The sequence below is a fragment of the Lipotes vexillifer genome, unplaced genomic scaffold (genome assembly GCF_000442215.2).
Source record: "Lipotes vexillifer unplaced genomic scaffold, Lipotes_vexillifer_v1.1 scaffold871, whole genome shotgun sequence".
Lineage (NCBI taxonomy): Eukaryota > Metazoa > Chordata > Mammalia > Artiodactyla > Lipotidae > Lipotes > Lipotes vexillifer.
The window spans coordinates 907773-934398 of NW_006771782.1; the positions used below are offsets into that span (position 1 = coordinate 907773).

The window sequence follows — 26626 nt, forward strand, 5'->3', positions numbered from 1 at the left end:
CAGGAATGCATTAAGGAGGGCAAATATTTTAAGCCCAAAGAGGAGTGACTGAAAGGAGCCCCGTTCTCTAGAGCCCATCCCCGTGATGAGAAAGTGGCTGCGTGCTCAATGCCAAGACTGGGACTCCCCTTCCCAGGGCCAAGCAGAGGGCAACGCTACTGCCACTAACCCCCCACCCCATGCTGCTCAGGGCTCCTCCCCAGCCCCGCAGCCCCAGGACAAGGGAGGAGACAGGAGAGGAGACTTCCTCTGCCAGAAAGTACATGATGCAGGTGGGGGCCCTATTCCGTCACCCAACAGACCTTTATTAAGCACGTACTATGTGCCAGACAGCATGCTAGATGTCTAGAATACAGTGGCAAATAAGGGAGATAGGCACATAGCCAAAGATCAAACAAATACATGCATGTACAGACATATTATATATATACACACACAGACATACATATACATATATATGCATATGCATATCTATTACACGATATATACGTGGAAAGGAGCAAGATGCTATCACAGAGAATAAACAGGGAGGAAGGTGCACTGCAGATTGAATCATCAAAGATGACCTCACCGAGTGGGTGACATTTAAGCAGAAACAAGGTGGTAATTATGTGAAAAGCAAGAAAGAAGTCCATTGCAGGCTTTAGGAAACAGCGAACACCCGAGGCCGGAATTCTTGATGGTGTTAACTCATTGGAAGAGGATTATTCTTGTCTAATCGGAGTTGCCTCGCTGAGATCTAACCTGTTACCCGTTAGGCTTTGCGGCAGACGCCCCGGCTGCCCAGCCATACCCACCCGCTCCATCCCTGAGGTCAGTGCATGGTCCCAGTTCGTGCCAGCAGATTCCTGCAGCTCTCTGCCTGAGGTCATTTTTTCTGGTTTGCAACTTTGCCCTTGCTTGGGGCAAGGTGGAAGTGTCTGGGAGTTAACGCCCCCCAGAAGCATCCTCAACAAGTGAGTGATAGGACTTGCGGGGATAAATACCTGAGCTTCCTCCCCCTAGGTGGGAGAATCAGCAGGTGTGTCCTACATGGTTTCTCAGCAGGCCCCCACTAGAGATGCGCTCCAGCTGTTCACTGCGGTGAGAGCCGTTTTATAGGTTCCTAGGCTTTCCTTCCTCTCCTGACTTAACTACCACACTCCTTCATCTTACGTCCTGGGGTCAATTTCCAGATAAACCATATGCACACAAATCTTTATCCGATGGTGTACTTTGGGGGAAGCCCAAACCTTCTGAACAAGTTATTCGTGACCAGCCAAAGATGAACTCAAGCATCCCTCCCCATCATTTCCTGCCCACCCACCTCTGTATCTCCAGCCATGCCCATCTGTCCATCTTCCCCTTGCAACCACGCACGTTTCAAGCCCGCAGCCTTTGCTAGCTCCTCTTATTTCTCCTCCTGGAAAATTCCCATTCATCATTTAAATGTCACTTCCCTTTGGAAGCCTTTCTTTCCCTTTCAACTCTACACCCTCAACATTGTGAATATTTCCTAACCATTCAAAATAATGATGTTAAAGAATGTTTCACAATTGTATTACTACTGATAACGGCTTCACCAGACTGCATTCATCCATTCATCCATCCATCCAACCGTCCTCCACCCATCACCCACCTCCATATGCCAGACACTAGCATGCTACAATGTCCTCGAGTCTTCCTGTCTACATCTTGAGTTCAGAGTGGGTCTTAGGCATCTCTCTGCTTCTAGCACATGTGGAGTGGGTGCTGGACAATTGTTTGATCAAATTAAATTGATGAACTTCACCTGTTCCAGGCAGACAGCATCTGTGCAACTATAATGAAGTTCTTAATTACACAGAGAAGGATACATTTATTAAGTATGTGGAATTAACAGATGAGTATGTTATCAAATTTGAACCACACATAGACACCATTTCATTACTTAAGATAGCTTGTAAGCTATTAAGTCAGGAACCATGTTTGATTTCCCAATACCAAAATGTATTCTTCAAAGCAAAAACGACCATCGGCAGGCTCTACTTTATCAGTCTGTGGACCACAAAGTCTGGAATTCCTGCTTTGCCTCCCAGATCTTCTCTTTAGAACTATACTAAGCTGTTTGACCTTATAATTTATACTGGTAGGGTTGCCATATAAAATACAGGATGTAACCCTACCTACTGGCAATGTCTGGCATGGACGTGTATACACTACCAAACGTAAAATGGATAGCTGGTGGGAAGCAGCCGCATAGCACAGGGAGATCAGCTCAGTGCTTTGTGACCACACAGAGGGGTAGGATAGGGAGGGTGGGAGGGAGGGAGACGCAGGAGGGAAGAGATATGGGAACATGTGTGTATGTATAACTGATTCACTTTGTTATGAAGCAGAAACTAACACACCATTGTAAAGCAATTATACTCCAATAAAGATGTAAAAAAAATAATAAATAAATAAAAAGAAATAATCAAGGAGATAGTCAAACAGGCGGCCAGTCCGTATTCAAACATTGAGCAGCTACAGTCTGTCTAACAATGTGCTAGACACAAAATACTCAGTAGCAGATAAAACAGATTTAGACACTGCCGCCTGAAACTTACAGTCAAAGATCTACGCTCAAAGATGTTCACTGAAATATGGCATATAATAGTACAGCATTTCCTCTAAGATAGGGATTTGGTAAAAGGAATTATAGTATATCACACAATAGAATATCCTCCAACCATTCGAAATAATGATGTTAAAGAATGTTTCACAACCCATGAACGTGTTCACAATGTAAGCTTAGAAAGAAAAAAAATAATCAGGGTACACAGTGGTATATTTGGTGTGATTCCAATTCTGTGGACAACCAAATATTGATCTATATGTGTCAGAAAACTACTGGAACAAAAGGAGCCAAAGTATGTAGTGTCTTTATCTCATGAGATATGGCACGATGGTTGACATGTTTATCATTTTCTGTATTTTCCCCATTTCATTCTTTACAAGGGACACGAACATGTGTTGCTTTATAGTAATATATTTTTTAAAGAGCTCAGTAAAGATCAGAGTAGACCCTTCCACTGCACAACGTGCGACTGCACTCTCTCATGTGCCGAGAGAGGTTTACTAATATGATCAGTTTGTGCTGTGCTTCAGGAAGCTTCGGTCTTTTCCAGAGCTTTTTGGGAATGAGGAAGCGGTTAGGAAACTCTGGGCCTGTAAGCGCTGTACCTGTATGAGCTCTTTCGTTGACTGCAGCCTGTAAATATTTAGTGGCCAAAAGCAGTGGGTGCTGGAGAGGCGGCAGGGGGCCAAAAGCCAAACGTTACCCTGCTCCCGCTGTCCCCCAGGCTTCCCACGTGTAAACCTGCAGCCCTGGATGGTGCTGTCCTAGTGCTGGACCAGTGACACACCTGAGACCTTGGCAATGACCCACCCATGTGTACAGCTGACTTTTGCTACAACTGAGGATACATATCCTGCCTATCCATCAGAGTGTGGACATGAGAGAGCTCTGAAATTCATCACAGCATGCGATACGACTTGCTGTGAGTGACGGGAGAAGCTTAAATTGAACCTGTTGCCTAAGGAAGATCTCCGATTTACTGGGCCATGCAAGAAATTTGTCTCATGCGTACATGTGAAAAGAGCCTGATCAGGCCACTTGAGTCAACTGGCAAAACCAAGGCAACAGTGGAATGACTGTCATTGCCCTTACGGAGACTATGAGGTATTGCTGTGCTGTGGTTGTGAATAGCCATGTCATCCTCCCTACCTTTTTAGCGTTATCTTGATCTTTTTGATCCATTCAAGTATACTACTCAAAATTCTGTTTTATGAAAGTAGGCTGCAAACACAGAAATATCTAGAACCGCTAGCGCTCAACTGGAAGGAGATGGTCCCACTTTGCCACACTGGAGAGGATTTTCACCCTACAGGCCATTGTCCACTGGACCATAGTTTCATCTGCCAAAAAGAAGGGTTAAACAGACTGAACATGGCCGGGCTGGAAAACAGAAGACTCAGGATGCGGGAGCAATCTTGGAACTCTCAACAGAGTAGTAAGAAGGAGTGTGAGACACACAAGTCTATTGCTTAGTGTGTCATACCTCCTAGGAGCAAAATCTACAGGGGGACCACCCAGAGCACAATACAAATAAACCCTTCAGAGCCGTCACAGTTGCCCCCAAATAGAACCGGCTAACTTGGGAGGTAGTGAACCTCTGTCTCCATTTCATCAGTTTTCATCCTGGAAATATATAGGAGGGAGCTGGGTTAGGCCTCCTACACCAGGTAGGAGGGTGGAGCGAACGATTCAGGAAGACTTTTAGCTCTTAAAGTCTCCAAAGGTCTTCAGGTTGCTGCCTTCTTGTCCCACCATGTTTCGCTGCCTGGTCGGAGATGCTGTAGAAACAGGAGACGAAGTCCTTAACTACCATACTAGCTGGTGCCAGACAGGATGCCCAGCCCCTTACAGGGTCACAGCCTTCACTCCTCACACCCACCTTGAGGAGGACACCACTACCACACACGCATGAGAGATTAGGGTTCTGAGCACTCACGGGACTTGTGCAATTCCAGATGGCTAGTGAGTGTGGCCAGGGGTACCCCACAGGTGATCTGTGTCCAGAATCAGTGCATGGCACTGATTTATGTCCATGGCACATACATTTTCACTGAATAGAACAATAAATAAACATGTACAATTTATGAGACAGGAAAAGGATACCATGAAAGGAACAGGGTATTCCCTTACTGAGAAGTGTCAAAGGAGGAAAAAAAATGCGAAGAGATTTTCATTCGTTCATTCATTACCACATTTTATGAACACTTTCTGCATGCCTGTTGCTGTGCCGGGGGCTCCAGATAAAGAGGTGATTCAAGGCATGGTGTTGGAGCTGGTGGTGTCAGTGTCTAACCAAGGGAGATGCTTGATAAACAATATTAAGAGTGAGATAACTGTACACTTGTTGCCTATACAAAGAAAGTCAGTGATCTTTGAAACGCAGGACAAAGATTTGGGAAGTGAGCTGCTCTTTTCAAAGAGAGCAGGTCTGAGGATGGAGAGGTAGAAAAGGTCGAGCAGACAGGGCTAAACATCCCCGTGGGAATTCTTCTCTGGAGACGCCACACTTCTGCTCCCTACAGGACTGGATATGAAGCATCCCACGCCACCCTCCAGCTGTGATGGGCTCTGCACCACAGCCTGGTTCAGAACCTCAGCCGAGGGATTTGAAATCACAGGAAGAGTCCAGATGTCTGATCCCTGAGAGCTGGCAGGGGGAGCAGGAATTTGAGAGTCTGAGTATTTTGTAGCCAGGGCAGGGGCTTTCCCATGAAGTTGTCGATCACATCCGAAGGGCGCTGAAACCAAGGTCAGGCGCTTGGTTCTGTCAAGAGGCCTGATTAATGAGGCGCCTGCAACAAACAGGGACACTCAGCAGAAGGTACGGAGCCAGACCGCTGAGCTGTGAGAATCATCATCCCAAGCAGGGAAACTTGCTGCCTGCCAGGCACCGTTCCACGCTGGTTTCACAAATCCCCGTGGTTGTGGTGCAGACAATGCAGTAGATGGGCACGGAAGTGAGCTTTTACTGCCTAAGTCCCTACTTGGCGCTTGGCCCCAAGCAGAGCTTTCTCTCTCCATGTCTATTTAGCACATATAGGTAGGTATTATCATCCCAACTTTAGAGATCAGGCTGCCAGTTGAGAATAATTGGGCTACAGCCCCCCAGGTTTTGAGTGGTAGATCAAGTCTCATGGACGCCTGTACCTTTGCCCTCCTCTCCCAGCCCCCCTATCTGTTCCCTTCCGTGACGTGATATTAGGGGGGCCACACAGTAATACGTGAGGGCACTCAGTTTGCCAAGGGCACTTCTACTTTATGCGTGTTGAGTGAGCAAAGTTAATAACAGCATCCCACCCCCCGCTCTCAAAGAATATCCCAATTTAGATGATAAATTATACGCTCAGCCTACCTAAGAAGCTTTTGGTGGAAATAGATGCATTTATCAAAACCACAGCTCCAAAATGTGAGTACAAATTGTAATTTGGCTGGAAACGTGAATCCGGCATCCCACTGTGCAAAAGTAATCATCCAGGAAATGTATCCAGATTCACCGCATGGAAGGCAGCCAGCCTGGAAGTGGCTCTGACCCACCATGATTTAGAGCCCTGTGAAGGGGACTTTGCCATCTGGTAACCTGGACTGGCTCCCTGGCCAGGATTCCAGCCACGTGGTTCCTGGAGTCCAGTTCTTAGGCAGTGTGGGAGGCTCTGGGCTCTGGCTTGTTCTGTGGCCACCCGTGGTCTCTGTTGGAAAAGAGACCCGATGAAAGACACAAACTGAGTATGATTCCCACGAGGGCTGGTTAGCAGAGTTACCATGTGCAGTTGGGCGGGCTGTACACTACACAAAAGCACTCAACCCCTGGGGCAAAAGCAAGGGATGCTGTTTTGTATTCTCTTCTGAGATGGTCAGTCAGATGCGGCCACAGGAGGGGACAGAGGAAGGCTCAGGAAAACAAAGGGTATTATACTCTCCAGCCCTAGAGGCAGGAGGCACACCATGTAGGGCCACCTGGGAAAGATACCAGGGTGCTCAGGAGGCAGAAGACAGGAGTTGGGGGCGGGTACTTAGGCTCTGACCTTTATTGGGGTTTCTGTAGGAAAGGCGGGGCAGGGTGGACAGACAGCTGAGGACTGGCTATTCTGAATCATTTCAGTGGTAGTTGGGCTATAGGGACCATCTCTACATGCCTGGTACCCGGCCCTGGGAGGGATAAGGCAGAGGGGTGTTGCCTCCAGGAGTGAACGGACCAAATGGAGGAGGGAGGGCTCTGGATTAGTTAGTTTGTGCGGCACAGATTGCCAGTCGCTCCCGGGGGAGCCCTTTGTTACTGAATTGGTGAGCCCAGGGAGGGACTGTCTCTCCCCAGCCAGAAAGGTTCTTAAGATGTCAAAACATCATATGATACAGAGAAAACTTAAAATATTTACAATGCACATGCCCACACTCCGGTTGCCAAGGCTCACAGCTGTGCCTGCCGGGAGGTAGGGGAGAGGGGAGTGGTGACCCTGAATTGAACCCTTCTACCTCGGCTCTCTGCCCTGCAGTTGACAATCATTAAGTCCCAGAGCACCTGGGGAAAAGCTGCTTGACCTGGAACCAGGAGACGGAAGTTCATAACACAGCATGCATGTTCTTGAGGGTAAGAATTGCAGAAGGGCCCTAAAATTTACTGGTCTTCTGCTCTCTGCCTGGCACTGGACTGAGTACTCTAGTCTGTCTGCATGTGAACTGCAACACTTTGGCGTCCTTAGCCCTTTCTCCATTTTATAAATGAGACCACTGAGACGCAGAGAGGTGAAATATCTTTCCAAAGTCACACAGCCCACCCGTGGGGTAGCGAGGTTTCCAATTCAGGTTTGCCCGACTCAAAAGATGCTCAACATCACTGACCATCAGGGAAATTCAAATCAAAACCACAATGAGATAGGCCCTCACACCTGCTGGATGGTTATTATCAAAAAGACAAAAGATAACGAGTGTTGGCAAGAAGGTGGAGAGGGGCTTCCCTGGTGGCGCAGTGGTTAAGAATCCGCCTGCCAGTGCAAGCGACACAGGTTCGATCCCTGGTCTGGGAAGATCCCACATGCCGCGGAGCAGCTAAGCCCGTGTGCCACAGCTACTGAGCCTGTGCTCTAGAGCCTGCAAGCCACAACTACTGAGCCCGTGTGCCACAACTACTGAAGCCCGCACGCATAGAGCCTGTGCTCCACAACAAGAGTAGCCACCACGATGAGAAGCCCGTGCACCGCAATGAAGAGTAGCCCCCGCTCGCCGTAACTAGAGATAAACCCACGTGTAGCAATGAAGACCCAACGCAGCCAAAAAAGTAAATAAATAAATAAACAAATAAATAAAAATTTTTTTAAAAAAAGAAGGTGGGGAAAAGGGAATCCTTGTACACTGTTGGTGGGAATGTAAATTGGTGTAGCCACTGTGGAAAACAGTATGGAGTTTCCTCAAAAAATTAAAAATTTCACCACCATATGATCTAGCAATCGCACTTCTGGGTATACATAAATGAATTGAAATCAAGATCTTGAGGAGATATCTGTACCCCTATGTTCACTGCAGCATTACTCACAATAGCCAAGACATCGAAACAACGTAAATGTCCATTGACAGGTGAATGGCTGAACAGAATGTGGTATAGGTGATGAAATATTCTGCCTTGAAAAAAAAGAAGGAAATCCTGCCCTTTGCTACAACATGGATGAACTTGGAGGACAGTACACTAAGTAAAATAAACCAGACACGGAAGAACAAACACTGCCTGATCCCGCTTCTATCAGGAATCTAAAATAGTCAAACTCAATAGAAGCAGAGAGTAGGATGGTGGTTACAAGGGGCTGCGGGCAGGGTGGAGAATAGGGGAGGTGCTAGTCAAAGGGGCAGAGTTTAGTTATACAGGATGATTAAGTCTTCCAGATCCACTGTACAGCATAGTGCCCAGAGCTAACAATACTTAACAAACTTATGAAGAGGGAAGATTTATGTCAAATTTCATCATCAAAAAATAAAAAAAAAAAGAGGGAAGGAAGAAACTTTAGAGGTGATGGTTGAGTTTATGGTGATGTGTTCATGGGTGTATACTTAGCTTAAAACTCATCAAGATGTATTCGTTGAGTATGTAGAGCCTTTTTCTGTATCAGCCACACCTCGATTTTTATAAAAAGTCCATATTCTCCTCTCCCTGTATGTTGAGCTGTCTTGTGTGGGACCCTCAGAGATGCTGTGCTCTGTTCATATGAACAGGCCCTTCCTGTGCGTATGAGGGGCTTCCCTGGTGGCGCAGTGGTTAAGAATCCGCCTGCCAGTGCAAGCGACACAGGTTCGATCCCTGGTCTGGGAAGATCCCACATGCCGCGGAGCAGCTAAGCCCGTGTGCCACAGCTACTGAGCCTGTGCTCTAGAGCCTGCAAGCCACAACTACTGAGCCCGTGTGCCACAACTACTGAAGCCCGCACGCATAGAGCCTGTGCTCCACAACAAGAGTAGCCACCACGATGAGAAGCCCGTGCACCGCAATGAAGAGTAGCCCCCGCTCGCCGTAACTAGAGATAAACCCACGTGTAGCAATGAAGACCCAACGCAGCCAAAAAAGTAAATAAATAAATAAACAAATAAATAAAAATTTTTTTAAAAAAAGAAGGTGGGGAAAAGGGAATCCTTGTACACTGTTGGTGGGAATGTAAATTGGTGTAGCCACTGTGGAAAACAGTATGGAGTTTCCTCAAAAAATTAAAAATTTCACCACCATATGATCTAGCAATCGCACTTCTGGGTATACATAAATGAATTGAAATCAAGATCTTGAGGAGATATCTGTACCCCTATGTTCACTGCAGCATTACTCACAATAGCCAAGACATCGAAACAACGTAAATGTCCATTGACAGGTGAATGGCTGAACAGAATGTGGTATAGGTGATGAAATATTCTGCCTTGAAAAAAAAGAAGGAAATCCTGCCCTTTGCTACAACATGGATGAACTTGGAGGACAGTACACTAAGTAAAATAAACCAGACACGGAAGAACAAACACTGCCTGATCCCGCTTCTATCAGGAATCTAAAATAGTCAAACTCAATAGAAGCAGAGAGTAGGATGGTGGTTACAAGGGGCTGCGGGCAGGGTGGAGAATAGGGGAGGTGCTAGTCAAAGGGGCAGAGTTTAGTTATACAGGATGATTAAGTCTTCCAGATCCACTGTACAGCATAGTGCCCAGAGCTAACAATACTTAACAAACTTATGAAGAGGGAAGATTTATGTCAAATTTCATCATCAAAAAATAAAAAAAAAAAGAGGGAAGGAAGAAACTTTAGAGGTGATGGTTGAGTTTATGGTGATGTGTTCATGGGTGTATACTTAGCTTAAAACTCATCAAGATGTATTCGTTGAGTATGTAGAGCCTTTTTCTGTATCAGCCACACCTCGATTTTTATAAAAAGTCCATATTCTCCTCTCCCTGTATGTTGAGCTGTCTTGTGTGGGACCCTCAGAGATGCTGTGCTCTGTTCATATGAACAGGCCCTTCCTGTGCGTATGAGCAACTCAGGGTATGAGGGGCTGACACGGTGGAAGGAGGGTAAGGACTCAGTTTCTCTACTCCTGTCTGTCCAAGGCTCTGATGGGGCCAGGCTGCTTTGGTCTTCTGAAAGAGGGGTCCCCTACAGGCTATTTCCTAAGACCCCACCTGAGCTTCTCTCCCGCCCCTGTCTTGGAGCTGCCTCTCCAACAAAAATACGCCATGTTGTTTGACCCTCAAACATTCCATGAAGTGAAACCAGACTGTCTACCCTCTCGGCCAGAGCAGAAGGCTGAGCTGTCACCGGTCCATCGCCCCAGGAGGCCCCAGTGCTCACGGGACCACGTCCTAGGAGAAACTTTGGGAATGCGCAAGTCACCTCCCTCCTACCCTCTGTCCCAAAGCTGCCTGACGTGCTCGGTGATGACCTGTCCTTAGGAAACCCAGCTGTGCTGAGACCAAGTGTTTTAGGCACCAAGTGGGGAGCTGGGCTCATGATGGGCCGTGGGACTCATTCTGACCAAATCCCTTCATGAACATGTCCCTCTGGCCCCCCAGGTGACCAGATTCTTGGAAGCAGGACTCTGCCAGTAGGTTGCATGGGTGGGAGGGGCAAAAGCAGGGCAGACGCCCACCCCAGCCCAGCTTGGGAGCGCCTGCAAACTGCCTTAGGAGGACCCAGTACCACCATCTAACTGTAATTAGTCTCTGGGGGCTCTTTGAGAAATATATTTCTATGCCCAAACCTGATTCATCCCAACATTCTTTCTATATTCTTCCCTTAGTTATTACCCACATCTGACCCTTCTCCCCGCTCCGCGTCTATAGTGGAAGGGAAATACAAGAAAATACTTACTCTTGGTGAGCACGTACATTTCCCGCCCCCTCCCCATCATTGATGTAACGTTGTAACCGCCCAAGGACTCTGGGGCAGACCTTGTCTGCATCCAAGCAAGGGATAAAGCAAAGACGCTGCTGGACCTTCCTTCCAAGCCTCCCCTCCTAGAAAGGTCACATGTGCCCAGTCCCAGCCCTCAGTCGCCCTCTGACACTGTGAGTCCTCTTTGACTACCTGGTTCTTTGCTCATCAAACTTCTGCCATTTCTGCTACTTCATCCATTCAACACATAGCTACTGGGACCTACGTAGGGGGACCCACTGCTGTGGATAAAGGCAAATAAGATGTGGTCCTCCCCTTAGGGAGCTGACAGGCTAGTGGGAGACACAAAAGAAAGAGATTTTTAAAAAGGAGGAGAGAGAGATGGAGAAGGAGGAAGAGGAGGGAAGAGGAGAGAGGAGAGAAGAAGGACCACAGCACAGCGTGAAAGGTGGTTGAGAAACGATATGTGTGAGTTTTAGGGCAAAGCAGGAGATATTAACTCCTCTGGGGATATCCAGGAAAGCTTCCTGGAAGAGGTGGCCTTGGAAGCCTGCTTATGGAGCACCTGCTCTGAGTCTTCTCTGGTGAATCACATCACATGTGTTACCTCCTTTGACCCACATTTGACCCTGTGGAGTAGACGTTACCATCCCTGACTTAGAGAAGAAGAATCTGCCACTCAGCCAGCTTGCGTGGCAGTAAGTGGTCTGGGATCTGAGAGCTGTAGCTTGTTCTACAACCTCGGATGGGTCTCATTTCTATTTAATTGTTTTGATGTCAGAACAGAGAACTTGGGCTTAGCGACAAGGAGACTCGGGTTTAAATCCCAACAGTTCCCGCTGCTAGTACTTAGCTTTTCTGAGCCTCGGTTTCCAATGACCAGCAGGATAACCTTGATCTTTCTGAGCCTTCATTTCTGAGCCTGTCTTCATGATGGGAGTATGATGTTGGCAGGATAAAACGAGATATATGTAAGGTGTCTGGCACAGCGCTTGACAAAGAGTAACTGGCCAGTAAGAGATGGTTCCCCTTCCTTCTCTTCTCTTAGTCTCCAGACCCTCTACTGTTCTGTAGCTTGAGACAGTGGTTAAGATTGTGGACCTTAGAGCCAGGGAATGTTGTTTCAAATCTAGTTTCTGTTGTTGCTGTATGACTTCGGGCGGTTACATAACTTCTCTGTGCCTCAGTTCATTCTTCTGGAAAACAAGAATGAAAGAGTACCCTCTTCGTGGAGGTCGGGATGCAGATCGAATGAGCTGGTGTTTGCAGAGCATGGAGAACCCTGCCCAGCACACAGGAAGTTCTGCGCAGATGACATTGGATAAATAAATCTATACTCTTCACCACCTAGCCCTACCGCTTCTCACCTGAGAGCCTCTGCAGTGAGCTTGGTGCAGCCTGAACGGAGGAAAAGTTTAAATATTCACCTTGCAGACACCTGATGGGCAGAGCTGTGAGTGGCTGGGAAACCTGGGTGTTCTGCAGCCTCGCCGAGGCCCCGGGAGCAGGGAGGCTGAATGTCTCCAGGCATCCAGAGCTTCAGATGCTGCTATTAAGGGTGGGGGATTATTTTCTCTTCCTGAATCTCTGACTCACAGAAGACTGTTAGTCATACCCTCACCTACGGGATCCCACATACTAAACCCATAGGCTCTGATGTCAACCTCGACTCAGAAAGGAGGAAGTGGATTATGGTCAAGGCCATAACTGACCAAATTAGAAGAAGGAAATTTTTAGAGCGCTGGCTCTCAGCAGAGGCTGCACATTAGAATTACCCAGGGAGCTTATAAAATATGTACTAATAACCAGACCCCACCCTGGTTTGAAATAAAACATGTGATATTAAGATATTCTGAGCATCCCAGGGGCCTCAGCCTCTGCATCACGGGGAGTGGAGTGGCGCCATGAAGGATGAACTACGTCAGCGGTTTCTCAGCTTGAGCTGCATCAGGATCTGCTGGAAGGCTTGAACTCCGAGTACCAGGCTCCACCCCCAGAGGATCTGATTCTTCAGGTCTGGGGTGGGGCCTGAGAACCTGCATGTCTAACAGGTCTCCAGAGGAGGTGACGCTGCTGGTGCTGGCAGCTCATACGGAGAAGCACTGAGCGGTATAATAGATAAAATCAATCAATGAAAGATATTATCTGCCAAGGCTTCCCCAAAAATGTGTCTACGGCTTTTTTGGATTAAAAAAAAAAAAAATTCCACATTTACCCCTTGAGCAATTGAAGAATGCCAGTCTCAACCAATCTTCACTTGTTTCCTCCTTCTCTCTCTCCTCCCTCAGTCACCGTCCCCTGAAGCTTCTCACTGTTGAGAGTCTCAGCACATGCATGTTACACAGAGTGTCATGCGTGGTTCGAGAGTTCTGCAGCGACAAACGAGGTAAAGAAAAAGAGGCGCTGACTGATTCTGAGAGTGTACTAGGGGAAAACATAGAATGTTCTTTGCTGCCTTTGATGGCGGGTCACATGGATCGGCCCACACAGTGGGGTGTGAACTTCCCCCTCCTACAACAATTGAGTCAACTGAATTGTTGAGCAGGCAAATGACAGCACTGATCTGGGGAAAAAGAAAAATTTCTAAACCTGTGTCTGAATCCCAGCGTGGGAGTTTGTATTGTCATACGAAAAGCATACGGAGGGCTCAGGTATCCAATGTACTAGATTCTGTGATAACATTCATTTATCTCTCCTAGTCCAAGGGCCTCTCTGCCTTGATGAAGATGAAAAAGTAAACTGACAGTTCTTTGGAGGAAAACAACCTGACCTCACCATTTCCTCCAGGCATCTTCTCGAGATATCCTCAAGCTCATTCTCTTACATTCTTTGACTGCTAGAATGGTTTGTGGTTTCTAGGAGCTGTTTAAATGTGAAAACAGCTCTTGGGAGAAGTAAACCTAATTCTTTTTTATAAGTGATTTCGGAAATGGTCGAGTTCGCAATCGAAAATTCCATTTTTCACTAAATGTAGGAAAATGTGTAAACTCTCATTCTCTTTGGGAGGCTTTTCAAATAGATTTTCTTTAGACCAGCTAAGAACCAGCCCATGTGACCTAGAAATCGTGGAACTGGAGCGACCACGGGGATCATCAAGTTCAAGTTCCCGTTTCATCTAGTCTCTCTCCCCAGCGCATCGTCCACATGCACTTGAGTGCATGCCCCTTATTTTCCGCATATTTGTAAGACTGCAGCACACCAATGGGGTCTTATCCCAGTGGTTCAGTGGTTGGAATTGGCGTTCTCACCCTGTTGGTTTAGGTATATGACTGTACTTTTAATAGTATATTTATTTTCTAAATATCTGTTGCCTCTAGGGGAATGCAAGCTCCAAAATGATAGGGACTGTCTATAACTTGTTCACCTTTATCTTTCCAGGACCTCTCATAGTGTCTAATCTATTTGCGGCAGTCATGAAATAGCCCTATAATGATGGAATGAATGACAATGAAGTGACAGAGAGACTGAGAATACAAGGATGACTAGGAATGAACCAAGAGAAAAGACAAGGGAGAGGGCTGCAGGCCGTGAAACCTGCATGTGTGCAAATGTCCTGTGGTGAGAGGGGGTGGCATTTAGGAAGGACTAAGCATTTTTCCATATGCTCAGTCCTTCCAAAGCTAGAGTTCTGGTATATGATGACAAACAAGGCTGAGGTGGTAGAGAATATCTGTTATCACAGAGGTCCTTTTTTTTAAAAAAAATATTTATTTATTTATTTGGCTGCTCCGGGTCTTAGATGCAGCACGTGGGATCTTAGTTGTGGCATGCATGCAGGATCTAGTTCCCTGACCAGGGATGGAACCCAGGCTCCTGCACTGGGAACACGGAGTCCCAACTGCTGGACCACCAGGGAAGTCCCATAGAGGCCCTTTTAAGCCATCCTTTCTTTGTCTCCTGTTTACTTGAGTCTCTGATGCTGAATCCTGAATCTCAGTGCCCTGATAGGAGCATCTATCCTAAATTCCCACTTAGTGGGTGACCAGAATTTCGACCAGTCTCAGTCCTAATTCCAGAGCAGTTGTGTTAAGAACTGCCAGTTAATGAGTACTGAGTATGTACCAGACAGTGTACTAAGTCTTTTATATAAATGTATCTGCTCCTCTAACTATTTGTCTACTGGGCCCAGCTTTTCTGGAATAGGATCTTGCTTTGAACTGCCAGTCTGTTGATAAGAGTCAAATTTCAGGGACCCCCAAACAACTACCTTCTAACTATTGGCCCTGGATTTCCTACTGTCTGTGCTCTGCTTGAGGGGACCCCAACAGCCCTGGAATTAGGACTGAGTTGGTCGAAATTTGTTCACCCATCTAAACTGAGACAAAGCTATCTGGAGTGGATCAATGAAGGCTTCCATATTGATGTCAAGGACCCATGGTTTTCTCTAAGATTTCCATGTCAGCAACTTGAGTGCTTAGTGGGATGGACAAAAAGACTAATAGCAGAGTGGCCGTGGAGTCAGGGACAGCTGGTCTGACCCCAGGTTTATCACTTACAAGGCACATAACCTTGGACAGGTTCCTTTCCCTCTCTGAATCCCCATTTTCAGGTATAAAAGGGAAACAAAAAAATGTATTCCAAAAGTGGTTTAAGGGTGTAAGGAAGCACTTTCACCCAGTACCTGGCACATGGTGAGAGGCAGGAACCACAGATGCTGTTACTGCAGCACTGTTAGACGCAGGGAAGGGAGGGAGAGGCTTGCTGCCGAGTTCTTACATTCTACAGAGGGAAGGGAAAATCAATTAAAAACAAGTAGGGCTTCCCTGGTGGCAGAGTGGTTGAGAGTCCGCCTGCCGATGCAGGGGATGCGGGTTCGTGCCCCAGTCCGGGAAGATCCCACATGCCGCGGAGCGGCTGGGCCCGTGAGCCATGGCCGCTGAGCCTGCGCGTCCGGAGCCTGTGCTCCGCAACGGGAGAGGCCACAGCAGTGAGAGGCCCGCGTACCGGGAAAAAAAAAAACAAAAAACAAAAAACAAGTACACGCAAATCTCCATTTACTGCTGTTGCTGGGAGACTGGACTGTCTTATTCATTTTATGTTCTGGGTCTGCAGGTAAATTGCAGAATCCTTTTTATTGAAAATCCACTCCGTCTTCCACAAGTATTTACTGAATCCATGCTATTTGCTAGGCACGTGGGAGAAATGAGGATAAATTAGGTGCTGATCTTACATTCACCTTGGGACTTGGAGAACGGAGGGTACAGATTTTCTATAAATGTGAGGGACGGCACTTTTCTGCTTAAATACAGAATGCTGAGCATTATTTACTTTAGAAAATCGTTGAGGATCTTGCAAGGGCCTCTCATTGCCTGAGTGAATTATTTCAGAACTAAAAGAGGGGGTAGGGATGCTGTAAATAGATATGTGCTGAAGTTGTGTTTACTACCCATCATTATTTATATAATAATACGAATTATGATATATTACATATACTACTTGTATATTATGCTAATTATATGTGCATGCATATTACATATGCACATATAATAATATTAATTTATTATTATACTAATTATATAGTGCGAATGGAATATTATATGCTAGGTATTATTATATATGCATATATAATACTAATTGTACATATACACATATAATGCATACCATAGGTTACTCTAATTATATATACATAATTGTTCTAATTATATATACAATTGTCCCTCGGTACCCACAGGGTGGTAGTGCCCAAGACCACCCCCTTCCCCCCACAGATACGAAAATCCAAGGATGCTCAAGTCTTTACATACAACCTATGCACATCCTCCCGTATACTTTAAATCATCTCAAGATTACTTATAATGCCTAATACAATGTAAATTCTACATAAACAGTTGCCAGCATGTGGCAAATTAAAGTTTTGCTTTAGGGAACTTTCTGGCATTTTTTTTTTCCTGAATATTTTCGAACCATGGTTGGTTGACTCCACGGATGCAGAATCCATGCATACGGAGGGCCAACTATAATTATAATATATGATACATTTATGTATTATATATCACATATAATGTTCATATATATTACATAATAATTTAAATATGTAAGTAACCCAGTTACTTAAATCATTTCATTTTACTACCACATGTATCTTTCTCTTTAAAACGGAAATGGTAAAATTCTGCTTGAGCCAGAGACTAGATATGCTCATTAAACCTATGCTTTATTCCCACTCTGCAAAGCTAAAGAATGAAGAAATCTGCAAAAGGACGAGGGGCTTCCCCATTACATCAAACCCCTCTCGTTTCTCATGCATCTATTCAACAAGTTTTACCAAACATCTGCTCTGTGCCAGGCTCTGCCCTGGGCACTGGGGTCTGGAGCCACATGCGGCACCGTCTCTGACCCCCTGGAGCTCACAGGTGGGTCAGGGAGCAGCCCCAGCAGGCCGTGGTGGCCACTGTCCTGGAGGAAAGTCAATGGTGGCACAACAAGAGGCAAGAGACTCTGCCTGGGATGCTGGGAAAGATTTCTAGAAGATGATATGCCTCAGGGGGAGTGGCTGTGATCTGCAGAAGACACTGGAAGGCCAGCCCATGACAGGAAGGGGAAGGTCTGTGGGAAAACCAGTACTCATGCAAAATAGCATGAGATGTTCTGGAGAGTAGGTAGTGGATATGCTTCCACTGCTGATATCACCATAATAATGTGAAGAAAAATAGTAATAGGAGTCCCAGTAGTAATGATAGCAAGTATTTATTAAACATTCACTATTCCAAGCCCGTGGATGCATAATGTCATATAATCCCACAACAATCTTCGTGTTTATATAGTATTGTGTATAATGCATATTAAGACAAGTGATCAGAGGAGCTGATACTTTACTCAAGGTCACTCAGCTGGTGAGTACAGCACATCAAGGTCTACCACATTGTACCCTAATGACCTTGGCCCAGGTCCCTAACCTCCGTAAACCTCAGCTCCTTCCTCAGTAAAATAAGGTTGAAGGCTCATTCTGAGAACGCTATGGGATGAGGGTCATGACCAATGTCAGTGATGGCTCACGTCTGTGTGTTAGGGAGTGGATATTGCAAAAGTGGAGGGCAATCATGTTAGTGAGGTAGACTGGGTCAGATCCCAGAGGGCTGGCCTTGTGCGGTCAAGTAAAGGGTGTGCATTTCATTCTGAAGGCCATGACAGGCACTGGGAAGCTCTGAAACACATAAGGAAATGCTCAGTGTTGTGCTTGAGAAAAATCACTCTGAAGTGCACCTGGAAACAGCCAGGCTGTTAGAAAGGTGTTGTCATAACCCAGGGCAGGAAGTGACAGTCCCAAGAGATGTTGAGTGGAAACAACAAAGGTGCTAATTGGATGTGGGGCGAGGGAGGAAGAGGGGTCCGGGATGACCCCCAGATTCCTGGCTTTAGCGATGAGTGAGTGGCGCAGTTCCATCCACCGAGGCAGCAAATGCAGTGAGAGGAGTGTTATGGGTTGAATTGTGTCCCCCAACCCTCATCCAATTCATAAGTTGAAATCCTAAACCCCAGCACCTCAAAATAGGCCCTTATTTGGAGGTAGGGTCTTCACAGAGGTCAAGTTAAATGAGGTCACGAGGGTGAGTGCTAATCCAATATAAACGGTGTCCTTAAAAGAATGGGAAATGTGGACGCAGATTGGCATAGAGGAAAGACCAGTGCAAAGAGACCTAGGGAGAACACCACCACCTACAAGCCAGGGAGGGATGCCTGGATCAGATCCCTCCCGCACAGCCATTAGAAGGAGCCAACCCTGCTGATACCTTGATTTCAGACCCCTAGCCTCCAGAACTGTGTAAACGATAAAGTTCTGTTTTTTAAGCTGCCCAGGTTGTGGTACTTTGTTCTGGCAGCCCTAGCAAGCTAATATGAGGAGTAACTCATTTGGAGATAGCCATGAGTTATGTTTTGGATGAGTTGAATTTGATGTGTGGTTTCTGGAGAGCCAGGTGAAGACAGATGCCAAAATGGTACTTCAGTACACAAGTCTGGGACTCGGTGGGACTAGAGATAGAGATTAAGGTGTATCAGGCATCTCTGCTGCTCCAGCATCTATAGCACAGTGCGATGAGGTAGCACATAGTAGGAATTTGAAAAGGAGTTGAGTGGATAAACGTCAGGTTTGCTTAAGCACAGAAGAGGGGCCGCATGGCTATGAGAACCAGTTCTAAGCTCCCACGCCAGGACTAACAAGGGTAGCTCGAGCCCTGCCGAATTTTTGAGGACCGTCATGGTGGTTGCTGATATTTTCATTCACTAGGAAGGAGAGTCCCTTTTTTTGTTCTTCAAAATCAGGGGATAAAAAATTTAACCATATACCAAAGCTCTTCTTAGAACAGAGAACTATAGCCTGTCTGGAGTCTCAGGTTCACGCCCGTGTTCTGAAATATTGACCTCCAAGTGAGTGTGTCAGTAATGTGTCTATTTTAGGTAGCAACTTAAAAGTCTGCTTAGCTTTAAATGCCAAAATAAGTAGACAGCATGCATGGCATAATAGAAAATGGCAGTAGCTGGAAGTCAGGAGACCTTGCTTTGAATCTCAGGTCTGCCTCTGAAGAATTGGGTTACCTTAACCTTTCAGAGTCCCCTCTCCCTGGTCTATAAAACAATAAGGAGGGGGTAATTGGATGATCTTCCAACTCTGACATTCTCTGATTCTCTCAATGTTGCCTCTAATGGCAAATGTTGGGAAAAATCACATTTCCACAAATTGACCTCCCAACCTGATTGAGTCCACCAACATGAAGACATGTAAATAAAGTGAGAGGCTGTAATTCATATCACAGATGCCTTTGGTAGAATCATTTCCCTCCTTAATAATTTCTGCCTTCTTAAGATGGTAGATGGAACACTGCAGAGAGACAGTACTTGGTTTTAGGATGCATCTTAATTAGCAGCAAATTGGGTTTTACTGGAAGGCTTCTGAATGCACATGATCACAGTATTTTGTCCAATGACTTAAACTTCTAACGATATTGAAAAAGGATATGGGAAGATTAACCATTCCTAACTACATCTATGATTTCTCTTGGACCATTCGAGATTTAAACCTCATGCACTGGCATTTTCTTTATACGCCTGGACATCTCAGCCCTGGGTGTAATAAGCCAGGAAGGGGTACCGATGATTAAGATTGATTACCTATTAAGTGTCGTGTTTTGTGCCAGGTGCTGGACCTGTGTTACTTGTTGCCTCATTTAGCGCCCCCTGTAGCAGATGCTGTCAGCCACACCATACCTTTTCTGCACTCAACGTGCTGAAGGTTGCTTACTTAGGGCTCCTGGCTGGCTGCGGAAGCACGTCTGGCCTCTGAGGATAGGTCAGACGTGCCTAAGAGTCACTGCTGCAGAAGCAACCCTCAACCGGTATCAGACAGAAATTTGGTGGATAAATACTCCAGCTTCCTCAGTACTTGGTTTGGATATCTCCGAGGCGTAGTTAGCGTGGTGGATACTGACTTGATAAACACACCCTTTATTGGCTGCCTTCTACCCTGGTATTTCCTGCGATCCTATTCCACATAAAGGACTTACTCTCAAATCCTTGCCTCAGAATCTGCTTCTGGGAAATCCAAACTAAGACATCCTCCAAGATCCTAGGGAGCAGGTAGTATTAGTGCTAATTTATAAATGGAGAGCCTGAGGGTCAATATGGTTAAATAACAGTTGTTATGTCTTGGTACTGGGGTTTTGCTGGCTCACCTTCCTCTGCACCAGTGCTTCTCAACCAAGGGAAATTTCGTCCCCAGGGGACATTTTGAAATGTCTGGAGACACTGTTGGCTGTCACAGCTGGGGGCTTGCTGCTGGTACCTAGTAGGCAGAGGCCAGGGATGCTGCTGAACATCTCACAATGCACAGTTCAACCCCCCCCCCCCCCCGCAACAAAGGCTAATCCAGCCCAAAAAGGTCAGCAGCGGCAAGGCTGAGAAATCCTGCTCTGCACCCAGTGAGACCAGCTGTTGGATGGTAGCTCTCTTGTGTGACTTGTCTGTTGTATTTCGCTCCCAGGGCCAAGCCGTGGCTCAGCTGTGCTCCACTGTCCCCAGTGTGACTGTCTTTGGAACAGCTTCTGTGTTCAAGCATGAAGCCATCAAGGACTCCGTGACTCATCTCTTTGACAGAAATGCAGACTACGTGCAGGAAGTGAAAAGGTAGGATGTTTGCTATTGAGAGCAGCAGGATGGTCCCCGCACTCCTCTCTTAGAGAATAGGAGCCTTCATTTAGAGGAGGGCTAATAACAGTCGTAACTGTGAACAGATCTATTACTAGCTCTGTGCCACTTCACACGTATTCACTCGTCTAATCCTCTCAACAACCTTATTATTATCCCCATTTTGGAGACGATAAACCCGAGGAACAGAGCAGTTAGGTAAGTTACAAAGCTGAATTGTGGGAGCTGCTATGACACTACCTTAACACAGAGAAGTTCACTTCTCATTCATTCATGTAACAGCCCCAGGGAATGTGGACTCCAACCCCGGTGGGACTGAGAGCCACCAAAGGACCAAGGTGGGGACATGATCAGATTTGGGTTTGGAAGAGTCACTGGTGCGTCACAGAGAATGAATGGGAGGGGTCATCTGTCTGCTGGCTGTTGTGGTCTCCCCGGGGGAGACGTTGCTTTATAACATGACCCATATTCCACCTATGATCCTTACGGCCCTGTGCATGTCAACACAGGAAATCAGATGGAACACCCAGCTGCCGCCATGCTTTCAGGTGATTTGTGTGTCTCACCCCTGCTGATTCCCAGGCTCTGCTCCACTCATAGCTCCTGGGGGGATTCAGCGATGTCCCAGAGCCACTGGTTCTGTATTTTCATTCTCCAGCACAAAATCAGAAGGTACAAAGGAATTAAGTTGTCCGGCTAGCATAGCATCATAACAAAGAAACAATTTCCTCCAAATCACTGATTAAGATGAAAAATTGAAGGGCTGGAGGATGGGAGATCTTGTTGTTTGAAGTGATAGATTTAGACCGGATTAGGTGAAACTTGGGAAGTTTTTCGGAAAGGAGAGTCTTCTGACAGTCTGAATTCTCAAATTTAAAAAAAAATTTTGAGTGTCAAGATTTGCGTGTCATTTAAGGTTGCCCCAGTGTTTCCCATGTGATGTGAAAAGAAAGCTTTAAAGCTAGATATTGGAAATTTACCACCCATTTTTCAGATGCCCAGAGATTGCAGGCATTTTTTTTTTTAGTTAAGTATAGTTGATTTACAATAGTGTGTTAATTTCAGGTATATAGCAAAGTGATTCAGTTATACACACACACACACACACACACACACACACACACACACACACATATTATATATATATCAGATTATTTTCCATTATAAGTTATTACAAGATATTGAATAGAGTTCCCTGTGCTATACGGTAAATCCTTGTTGCTTATCTATTTTATGTACAGTAGTTTGTAAAAACTTCCAGAATATATCTTTGCCTACTTTTATAAACTTCCTTCCTTTAACTTGCATCTTTCAAGCTGTGGTCTGGAAAATGAACTACCACTTTCCCTTCAGCCACACTTCCTTTCACCCTCTTAAGAGATATTTCTTCAAGCATCCTTTCCTCTGTTCCTGCACTGACCTGCTTAATAAATACTGAGTACCTAGCAGGTACTCTGCTAGGGCAGGAGATCCAGCAGAAACCACCTTGAGAATCACTGTCTTCATTGAGCCTGGGGACTCGTTGGGAAGCAGGGACAAGAGATATTTTAAAAATTCATTGATTTATACTTCTGATATGTGCTTTGGTGGAGAAATGCAAGGTGCTAGTGAAATAAACATAGGCAAATGGGGAAATCAGACATGTCATCCATCAGCAAGTGAGATTCGGGCTGAGAACTGAGGCCTGAGAATTTGGCCAAAGGGAGAGTATTTCTGACCAAGGAGAAGGGCATGTGCTAAGGCGCGGGGTCAGGAAAGCCTTGGTCAGTTCAAGACTGTGAAAGGAGACTAGTGCAGCTGGAGGCTGTGGTCAGAGGATGTGTGCGGTAGTGGAGAGGAGGGTCGGAAGGTGGCGGCTCTTCTGAAGAAGTGATGGAGGCCATAAGCAGGGAGCCTCTGCTGTGCCCATGTCCCAGGTAGCTACACCATCCCCCATCCCCTCAGTGTCCTTGACCTGCTGCCTTAAGCCCCAGAATCTGACTTCTTCTGATGGCGGAAGAGCAGAAGCATCTGAGACCCACCTGCCCACCACCTTCCTGCACACATGACCTCCAACAGTTCCTTCCTTACACTTTTAAGTAGAGATTCTGGGATTAGCCTAAAAATGACTGGGAAGCTGCAAATATGTTTGTACTCTCTGTCCCACGAATCCTACGCTCAGGATATAATCCGAAAGAAAATAAAAGCCACGGGTGCACGCTGCTTGCTGCAGACCCAAGCACTGCTTCTGCTTCATTGTAGGCGCTCAGGACATGACGACAGGGTGAATTACAGCACTGTCTGTAAAAGGGAAAATTCAGAACCAGCCCCCACTATCAACAGAAGGGAGACGGTTTGGTAGATTACACTACACCCACACACTTGAGTATTATGCAGCCCCTTAAGAAATGGTAATTATGAAGACTCTATCAGAAAATGAAAAAAATACCTGTGGTAGCACATTGAGTGGGAAAAAAGCAGAATGCCAAATTCCAGCTACACTGTGATCACAGCTTTGTATAAATTCTTGGCGCGTGAGGGCATAAAATGAAAGGGGGAAAAAAATTTCTTGGGATGAAAATTCTTTTATCAACCAGTCACTCAGTAAGCTTCTTTTGAATATGTTTGCAGCCTAGAGCCAGGCATTATAAAGGGAATAGGGGGAAAAAATAGGTATAATACAGACATAACCTTTATGTCACTTCCCCCTTCTCTGTTCGGGAGGAGAGAGAAGAGGATGCTTGAAACCAAGTGGAAGAGTTAGAAGCCTTGAGTTGTGTGCATCTGACTGTAAGGGCTTTAAAAATAAAGAGGGAAGAAAGACCAGAGAGCATGCCAAGGTGGACAGCCCCAAGGAGGTGATGAAGAGTGGGTACTCTTTTAGTCGGCACAAAGAGGTAGGGAGCGAGTCCCAGGCAAGGCGAGGGGGACACCAGGCTTTGTCTGTCTCCTCCCACTCTGCTGAGCATTTCAGTGAGATCATTGTAGGTGCATCCTGAAAGATGAAAATTCCTTATCTTATATAAAGAAACTGAGACCTAGTGGAAATTAACAAGAGTCTAGCCACCAGGAGAGAACAGAGAGAAAGCAATCAAGAAAGGATTCCTAGAAGAGGTACTACATGCATGTGGGAACCGTCAATAGTAAACTTTTACTAAGCAGCCTACTGTGCGCCAGGCACAGTGCTGGGCACTCTGACATCACCTCATCCCTCTGTCATGAGCTTGGAGGTGATGGTTAAAGATGAGTTCTCAGAAAAAAGGGAAGTCTGAACGAGAAGAATTGTGTGGAGAGCCAAGGACCCAACTGGAAATGAAGGTTACAGTAAAGGGGGATTAATTTCTCGACAAAGTTGAAGGGCTGCTTACCCAGTAACGGCCCTATTGCAACTACCACCACTCAAGAGAAATTCTCCACTGATCCGAGTGGATGGGAAGCAAAGAGGCGGTATTCTCAATAAAGGAGCAAGGGATTGGGGACCAAGGAAGGACAGATAGGAAAGTCTCGGATCAGCAATCCCAAAATATCTTGATGCTGAATTTGGCCCAGAGAATCTCTGAGCTGGGGCTATTTCTGTTTGCTGCTTAAGTCTGCAGAGATTTATGACAGAGGGAGAAAGCAGAATAGGAACTGTTGCCTTTAACCCTCTGCCTTTACCCTCTCTGCTTTTATGTAATTACGACTACACAAATGCAGGCAAGGCAGCCACTCCCAGAAACTGGGGAGCAGGGGTGAGCTAAGAAATGAGGATGTCCTCTGTGCCTCTGATGGGCTGCCTGCTCTGCTTGTGATAGTCATGATTATTCCATTAAAAGATGCTGCTAAGGGGCTTCCCTGGTGGCGCAGTGGTTGAGAGTCCGCCTGCCGATGCAGGGGATACGGGTTTGTGCCCCGGTCCGGGAAGATCCCACATGCCGCAGAGCGGCTGGGCCCGTGAGCCATGGTCGCTGAGCCTGCGCGTCCGGAGCCTGTGCTCCGCAACGGGAGAGGCCACAACAGTGAGAGAGGCCCGCATACCGCAAGAAAAAAGATGCTGCTAAGGTGCTTTTCAGTGTAAGGATGACCAAGGGAGGACCTGACCCAAGCTTACTTGCGGGGCCTGGAGCAATTTAAGTAGACCCACTATCCAGTTCAGTCTGATCCACTGATTGGGCTTATAAGGACTGAACAGGGGATGGAGCGCTTTTCAATTCTGCAACTCTCACCTGAAGGGACATTGCTGGCCTCTAAAGGAGCAACGTCTGCTTAAAGGTTTGACTTCTACAGCAGAGTGTCCTCACCCTCAGGGCCCTGGGAGTGACACCTGCCTCTACCCAGCTTCTCTTCCACAGAATCCATCTCCTCCCCCTCTCTTGGCCCCCAGTTCACCACTGACCCCCTAAAGGATGCAATGACAGCAACGGGGAGTGAATTTGTGGCTTATTTGACCCCTGTGCATGGCCAAACCCTGTCTTGCCTGATTCAGCTATAGAAATGCCAAGAGAGATGTGGGAGGAGCAGGTGGCCTGGATATGCAGGAGACCTGCAGTATCTCCTTCCAGTGTAAAGCCCAGTAGAGCAACCCCTAGCTTTGCTCAGCCCTCGCTGGGAGCTACAAGTGGCAGTGGTGGTCACCCCTGGGCTGGCCACAGCCCACCCTATAAAACCCTACTCCATCTCTGGGGCCCTCACTTAGTTTCTGGATGTGATGGATCAAACCAGAGTCCGCCCATTTCCCGCAGCCACCTGACCGCACTGAGCCTCAGTTTCCTCATCCATCAAATGTCTCAGGGTTGGCATGAGGTGTCATGAGATGAGACTTAGGAAGGCTCAGCACTGTGCCTGGCACACAGTAGGTGCTCCTGAATGTGGGACTTTAGGAACAGCTAGAAGGTCTGACTGTCTGGCGTGGCTAGTGGGAGGTGAGGATGGGGAAGTGGGCAGAGCTCATGGTCACCCATTGCTGTGGGCGTGCCCTGCATTTCTGCAGAACCATAGTCCACAGGAGAGAGGAACAGGCCGAGGCGGGGCAGCTAGCTCAAGGAGATGTGATCGGCAGAGGAGAGAACGTGGACCCACAAGCAGACTACGGATATGAGGAGCATCTGGCACGAAGTGAGGAGAAGAGACGGGCGGGTCCATCGGGGGTTCCCTGGAAGGCGTGCACAGCCTCACATTTGGGAGGCTGCCCCTACGTACGCGCGGCATCCTTCGGGCAAGGGGAGAGGTGTCAGGGAAATGAAGTTCACGGGGAGGACTTGATGGCCCAGGTGGGCTGTCTAGGAGAAGCAGAGCAGGATCTCACTTCCACAGGAGGGAGCAAACTTGGCAAAAATGGATCTGGTCAAAGTGAGAAAAACAGGTGCATAGCTACCCGGCCTATGATGCAAGGTGGGGAGCTGATCAGCGGGTCTGCAGCCCAGCCCAGAGCCCCCCTCAGAGTGTGTACTCAGACCTCCCGCCTGCCTCTCCAGCCTCACCATGCAGCAAGCTCCCTCGCATCTTCTTTACTCCAATCTTCCTGCCTGCCAGGCTCCTCCTGAATGGGGCTTTTGCAAATGCTGTTCCCTCCGCCTGGAACACTGTTCCCACCACTCTTT

At 46.8% G+C, this 26626-nt stretch overlaps 1 protein-coding gene across 1 annotated transcript in view; it reads left to right on the forward strand.

Annotated features, from left to right (window-relative positions):
- Nucleotides 1–26626, forward strand: part of VAT1L (vesicle amine transport 1 like) — a 143271-nt gene that overhangs the window by 42977 nt on the left and 73668 nt on the right. The window contains exon 4 of the mRNA XM_007447141.1: nucleotides 20905–21047. Within this exon, the coding sequence (XP_007447203.1) occupies nucleotides 20905–21047 (143 nt within the window). The remainder of the gene's footprint in view (nucleotides 1–20904; nucleotides 21048–26626) is intronic.